The sequence below is a fragment of the Myotis davidii genome, unplaced genomic scaffold (genome assembly GCF_000327345.1).
Source record: "Myotis davidii unplaced genomic scaffold, ASM32734v1 scaffold534, whole genome shotgun sequence".
NCBI lineage: Eukaryota > Metazoa > Chordata > Mammalia > Chiroptera > Vespertilionidae > Myotis > Myotis davidii.
In genome coordinates, this window is record NW_006286678.1 from 2,186,295 (window position 1) to 2,192,903 (window position 6,609).

A 6,609-nucleotide genomic window follows, 5' to 3' on the forward strand; every position below is an offset into this window, starting at 1 on the left:
TCAACTCTTTAAAATATAATTATACTTCCTCTTACTTATTTGCTTACTAAGGGCAGAGACTCCATGATATTTAACTTCTAATTACAATTGTTATAATTTGTAATCATGATACTATGTATACTGTAGAAAATTCTTTTTGCTAGAGAGAATGTGTTTGCTCACTTGTTATATTTCATGGGAAATTGACTTTCTCCCTGTTTTCTTATAATTAAACTATTTATTATCACCGTATTTATCTTGTTCAGTTACTTCTGCCAATACAAAAGCCATGTAAATTCCCTAGGTATTTCCTCCTCATAGTTGTGTAAGTGAGAAATACAGTGGAGTTTATAGAATATTCATTTCTTTCTTTTATCCTCACCAGAGGATATGTTTATTGACTTTTTTAGCAAGAGAAAAGGAGAGAGGAAGAGCGAGAGGGAGGGATGGTGGAAGGGAGGGAGGGATGCAGAGAAAGAGAGAGAGAGAGAGAGAGAGAGAGAGAGAAAGAGAGAGAGAGAGAGAGAGACATCAATAGGCTGCCTCTTGCACAGCCCCTACCAGGTATCAAGCCCACAACCCGGGCATATTCCCTGACTAGAAATCAAACTAGCAACCTTTCAGTGCAGGGGATAACACCCAACCAACTGAGCCACACCGGCCGGGACTATTTGCTCATTCTTTAAGGCCAGATGTCACCTCACGCTGAAGTCAACCTCAATCATAGAGACAGAGTGGGGACTCAGGAAATACCTGTTGTTTGATTTTATCATCCATTCCTGAACCCTTTCAGTTTTACTATCTTATTTCTTGAACCAATTTTTCTTAGGATATGTATACAAGGTCCCATCCCATCAAAAGTGTGTTTTAGGTCTTTATTTTATTATTGTTTTAAAATATTTTATATGTATATACTGAGCTTCACATTTGTGCCAAACCACATCATGGAGATAAATCGCTTGCTCCTTTTTCTAAAGGAGCCCTGTTCCCTTCAGTTATTTTTATTCCAAGCATACAAATAATTTGGTCCCAAATGGAAGTACTAGGGTCCCAAGGACCAGAGGGTCTCAAAGTACCTTTGAGATCTAGTGGGAGGTCAGGACCCAGGATGTGTGTGAGCAGGAACAGAGCTGTACCTCTGCAGCTTTAAAGGAGTCGGCTACTTCCATGGTATAATTATACCACTGAAGGATCCTATGAGGCCCTGCCTTGCCTCCAAATGGGGGCAGAGAAATATCTTCCAGGCTTTGGCAGCTTAGATGCGCCGAAGACACCAAACCTGGTGCAGGACAAGGTATTTGCTCTGTGACCAGTGATTACCAGCTATTCTCTGATACCACTCAGCCAGTGCCCTACAGAAGGCATCTCAGGTGGAACCAAGAGCCCCAGATGTGGGGGTCAAGGTAACTAATTCTAAATTGTAGTGACTTTGAGCAAAGGTCTTTCTCCTGAGCCTCAGTTTCCTCACCAGACAAAAGAATAACTTCCATTTTTATTGGCAGTACCTATTAAGATAATGAATGTAAAGTACTTTGTAAACATTTTAAAACTATGTAAGTGAAAGAGGTCATTATTCCTCCCTCCTGTCTGCTCCATGAGTCATACCACCCAGGCAGGAAGGCTACTGTAAATACTAGAAAACTAAGATCCAAAGTCACACAGCCAATCAGGGACAGGCTGGGCCTGGAACCAGCACACTTGGGACGATGTCTGAAAGTGGCAACTGCCTCCAGTCCCTGTGGAGACCAGTGCGCCCAGGAGGCAACAGGGACAGTATTTATTTTTACCTTGAGGTTTACTATTGGGAGACTGTATCTCTCCACTTTCCTCACAACTGTGGAGAGATCTTGCAGATGGGAGGATAAGAATGCCCGGTAGGTGGACAACAGTCCTGCATGCCTGGCCTGCTGGAAGCACTGAAAATCAGCTCGAACGTCCCCAGAAAATGGCATGTTCAGAGCAACCAAGTGCAGCTGCGAAAAAATAAAAAAAATTAGAGAAGACAGTACTGTTCAAGAGTAAAAGGCAAACTCCAAGTCCCATAACCATCTCATGTTCCTCATGAGATCCCAGACTTCTTAGAATGGAAGGCACACCCGAGGGCGTCTTATTCAATCTTTACCCAGGGCTCCTAATGGTCCAATCTCTTCTCACTGTAGAGATTCTCCTTCGGGAATCCTACCACCCCATCATTATTGCCATGGCTTGGCTAAAGACTCTAAGTCTAAATCTCCAGACCAGACCCACTGTGGTGTTTCATATGTTAAGGTCCTATTCCCTCCTGGAAGTCTCCACTCAGATATCCAACAGGTGCCTCAGGCCTGGAGGTGCCTCAGGTGAACTCCTCCACGGTAAAGACAGTATGATAGGGAACATGCTTCTGGTGTCTGCCCAACCCATGCCTTGTTCTTTGCTAAAATGCCCTCATAACTCTTGTTTAAAAAAGTGGTCTTAGGCCATGCAATCTTGGCTAGTTTTGATTTGTCTGGGAGTGAGCGATTGACCCAACATGACCCATATAAACCATCTCGCTCAAGACTCTGAACTGAGTCAGAAAGTGTTGGGCTCTGCAGCTGTAAGATCACATTGAACTAGGGCCAGGATCAGTGCATGACAACCCAAGGTTGTGTGTAAGCTTTGAAGATATAACCTATGTCTGTGTGTTGGGGTGGGGGTGGAAGGGAGTTAGGAAGAAAGATTTTTGCAAAAGCTGGTCTGTAAAGATAGTGGTGCAGACTAATAGCAGGGACAAGAGTTTTACTTTCTGCAAATGACTCTGGAAAGGAATCTCAGTTACCCAAGCGGAAACCTGGACATTATTCTTGAACTCCATTGTCCACACCTCCCCTTATCCAGTCAATTAGCACATTTGCCCCCCCCCGCGCCCCGTTTCCTTTTCTTTCCAATCTGCCCACTTTTCTAGGTTCACTGCTATGATCATAGTCCAGATCAGTTGTTGCCAACCTTTTGGAACTCATGGACCACCAGTGGTCCGCGGACCACCGGTTGGCGACTGCTGGTCCAGATAATATAGTAGCTGCCTAACTGGTTAGGACCCCTGATCTTGTCCCCTCTAATCCATTTGTACACTACACCCAAAGTAATTTCTGAAATGCTAATCTTATAATACCCTTTTCTTGCTTAATACTTTTCATTGTCCACTGGAGAAGGTCAAAGTCAGAAGCTTGGCTTACAGGCCCTTGATGACTAGCCCGTGCCCTTTGCATACTGAACATCTCTTGAACTCTACTCCTTCAGTCAGACTGAAACACTCAGAATTATAGAAATGCACACACTCCCCCTTGCCTCCCGCTGTTCCGTATGCCCTCTGCCTGGAATTCCCACTCTCTTCCGCCCACCTGGCTTTCTCCTGCTCTCAACTGCCTTTTAGATCTTAGTTTAGAGGTCACCTCCTCTAAAGAAGGCAGACTTCTTCGACCTTCCTCACACCCCCCAGCATCCTTTGATTGCCTCACCCAAACGACTTAGCACAATGTACTGTAATTACCTATTTTTTTGTTTGCCTCTTTGCTAGTCTGTTTGCACCTTGACAGTAGGAGCTGTGTGCCCAGCATGGGACCTAGCACATAGTAGACACACATTCAGCATTTGCAGGGTAAGTGCATGAAATGTACTTACTGCAGGCCTCCCATAATTGACACTTGAAACAGACGTCAGTGGAGGCCGAAGCGGATGTAGCTATTATGTAAAAAAAAGAAAGAAAACAAACAGTTCTGACTATTTTCATTTCATTCAATCTGTTCTTCAGAGTACATTGAGATACAAGTGAAAAGTTTCTGGAGAAGGTACTCTAGTTTGTCATGGTCTTTGGGCCACTCTTAACTGGGAATGAAAAAGTAATAATTCTCAGAAAGGAAGGGAATATTCTCAGTCTTTTAGAAAGAGCACTGAATCAGGGAAGCAGAAGGCCCAGGTTTTACAGCTGACCCATTCCCTTAATAGAGCAAGTCACCTCTTGAGAGCCTGTTTCCTCATCTGCAAAATGGGATGATAGTACCTGTCTCGAAGGTGGCTGTAGGGTCAAGAAATGGACAATGTAAGTTGCCGACGAGTGTCAAATATTAAAGGGTTCTTTAAGATCGCTTATGCCAACCATGATATAGGAATAAACTGAGGCCGAAAGAGGGAAAGCCGCTCAACCAGAGGTTCAGCTACGACATGGAAACAGATCTCCAGACTCTGGGTCCAGATCTCCCTCCACTCTGTAGTGAGAACGTTCTGTGGGCACCTGGTCATTCCTGGGCGTCCACCAGATACCGAACCACGCAGTGCTGGCTGTCCAGAGTTTGGAGAGCTTGGTGCCGGGTACCAGGGGGGACTCAGTAAATGCTGAGCAAGATGCTAGGCAGGAAAACTACTCACGTTGTTGCTGGAAAGCGCGGGGGGTGGAGGGCTGTCGGCAGGAATGGGGATCAGTTCTCCCAGCTTTAAGAAAAAACAGTACATTGAAAATGAGCCAACTGCAAACTGTTCACCTATTTTTAAAATGGAAAAATAACATTCACTGGAGTAGATTATTACTTTTCAGGGGTATGTGGAGGCAATTTATTCAAGAGAGTTGAAGAATTACCTGTAATTTTTTCCAACCAGCTCTGACACGAATGAAAAACTCGGTGCTGTCCCTCAGGTAGATGAATGTCCCTTCTGTCACCAAATGTGCATTCTGCAGCATGTCGTCCATGCTCCTCAGGGCTGTCACCTGCCAGGGCGTTTAAAATTCCAAATACTGCCGTTACCATGGGAGCCGTGGCACACTCGGAGAGCTGGCCTCCTTGTCAAGTCCCATATAAGCCACCCCCCGCTTTGTCAGTGAAAAGGCTTACGGTGCCATAGGGTGATACATAGCGTCCTCATAACCAAAGGACAGTCTTTTTGACAAAACAAAAACATGAATTACTTTGGAACACAACTCTAAACTGTAATAGGTATGTTAAAACAAGAAGACAATAGGCTGCGAGTATAAAGACATTTAAAAACTGTGGAGAGTGGCCTTTGTTGGGTGCCGGTATCAGCAAAGCGGTCGGGAAGTTCGGCCACTTCCATTTCTGTGAGCAGCTCAGTGGCGATGACAGGGTTAAATGTGCTGTCTCACACTGCTGCTCACAGAGCTTCAAATGTGGTTTCATTTGGAACTTCAGTTCTACTTAGGTCTGACTCTTTCTTGCCTCGCAGGTAGTTACAACATTAAATATCTGGTAGGAAACGAGGCTCTGTCATTTCTCTGTCTAGAAAGCTGCCAAGGGTTAGGCCGTCACCTCGGCCTAGCCAATTGCAGACAGAGAGAAGCTGCAAAAGTCTATTGAAGAGCACCAAGTCTCAGAGAAATATCAGCCAAGAGAGCTTTTAGTTTTCATTCCAACTGAGCAGGATGATGAAAGATTAATTTTCACTTAGCCTTGAAGTAATAACTGTGCCTCAAAATGGCTTAGAAATCCCCCAACGGCAGCAAATACCAAAATTCCATTATCTGCTGGACCGTTCTTTCACTTGGCAGCCCACTTTCCCAACTAAAAGCCCGCAAAGATCACAGAGTGTCCGTAGGACTCCTGACATCCTGGGAGGTACTGCCCCTCCGCTGGTGCATCATCAGAGCCTCGGGGCACTCCGCCTGCCCTGGTGACCTGCGGAGCAATGACAGCACAAGAGACACCCCTTGGCGGAACAGAGGAGGCCGAGTTACCAGCACGGGGCCTGCTGAGATACTGTTTACACTCTAGTGCTTCTGTTTTTGACGTCATATGATTGGTTCTCCTTAGTTTAGTGAATTAAGGAATAAAAGGGTACAACTGAAATCATCAATGATTTTGTATTCAGCATCTGTTTACTTACTAAGTCATCTAAAGAGATAATAAATACCCTCTGTTTGTGGGATTGCACCAATGCGACCGTCATGGAGGCCTCATTCCAACATAAAGGTGTCGCAGCCCCTACACACTGTAGCTGAAGTGCTAAGTAAACCTGTCTAAAGCAGAGGATGGATACACACTGATCACTATACTGACCAGGTTTCTGGATCCGGGAAGCCCTGGCTGTCCTGGAGGGCCAGGCGGGCCTGGCAGGGCCACAGCTGCGACAAAGCAGAAAAGAGAAGTTAGAAAAAGCCACACTCTCCGAACAACACCTCGGTGTTAGCTGGTCCTAACCACCTAGGGAGCACGCGCAAGCCCACGCGCAGTGCTGCAAGCATGGGCGCTTGCCTCTGAACCTCCGGCACTCTGGTCCCTCGCACCGGACTGAGCCATGAGGACTGGTTTGGGGAAGTGCTGGGCTTTTTCTTCTTCTTTTTATATTGTCTGAAGTTTTACATATGTCTCCTTTTTCCCCAATTGACTGCCCCTGCCCCCCAGCCATTCCCATCCCGGGCAAGCCCCCACCGCCCCAGTGTCTGTGTCCATTGGTTATGCTCCTATGCATGCATACAAGTCCTTTGGTTGCTCTCTAACTCCCGCTCTCCCCTAGCATTTGTCTCTGGATCTATTCTTGTTCATCAAACTATGTTAATCATTATATCCCGCATATGAGTGAGATCATGTGATATTTATCTTTCTCGGACTGGCTTATTTCACTTAGCATAATGCTCTCCAGTTCCATCCATGCTGTTGCCAGTGA

At 45.6% G+C, this 6,609-nt stretch overlaps 1 protein-coding gene across 1 annotated transcript in view; it reads right to left on the bottom strand.

The window, feature by feature from the left end:
* The window catches only part of COL15A1 (collagen type XV alpha 1), a 69,818-nt gene that overhangs the window by 3,808 nt on the left and 59,401 nt on the right, over positions 1-6,609 (bottom strand). Inside the window, exons 34-38 of the mRNA XM_006758605.2 lie at positions 6,003-6,067; positions 4,571-4,699; positions 4,363-4,425; positions 3,619-3,678; positions 1,767-1,952 (exon numbers count right to left, since the gene is read on the bottom strand). Of these exons, the coding sequence (XP_006758668.1) occupies positions 1,767-1,952; positions 3,619-3,678; positions 4,363-4,425; positions 4,571-4,699; positions 6,003-6,067 (503 nt within the window). The remainder of the gene's footprint in view (positions 1-1,766; positions 1,953-3,618; positions 3,679-4,362; positions 4,426-4,570; positions 4,700-6,002; positions 6,068-6,609) is intronic.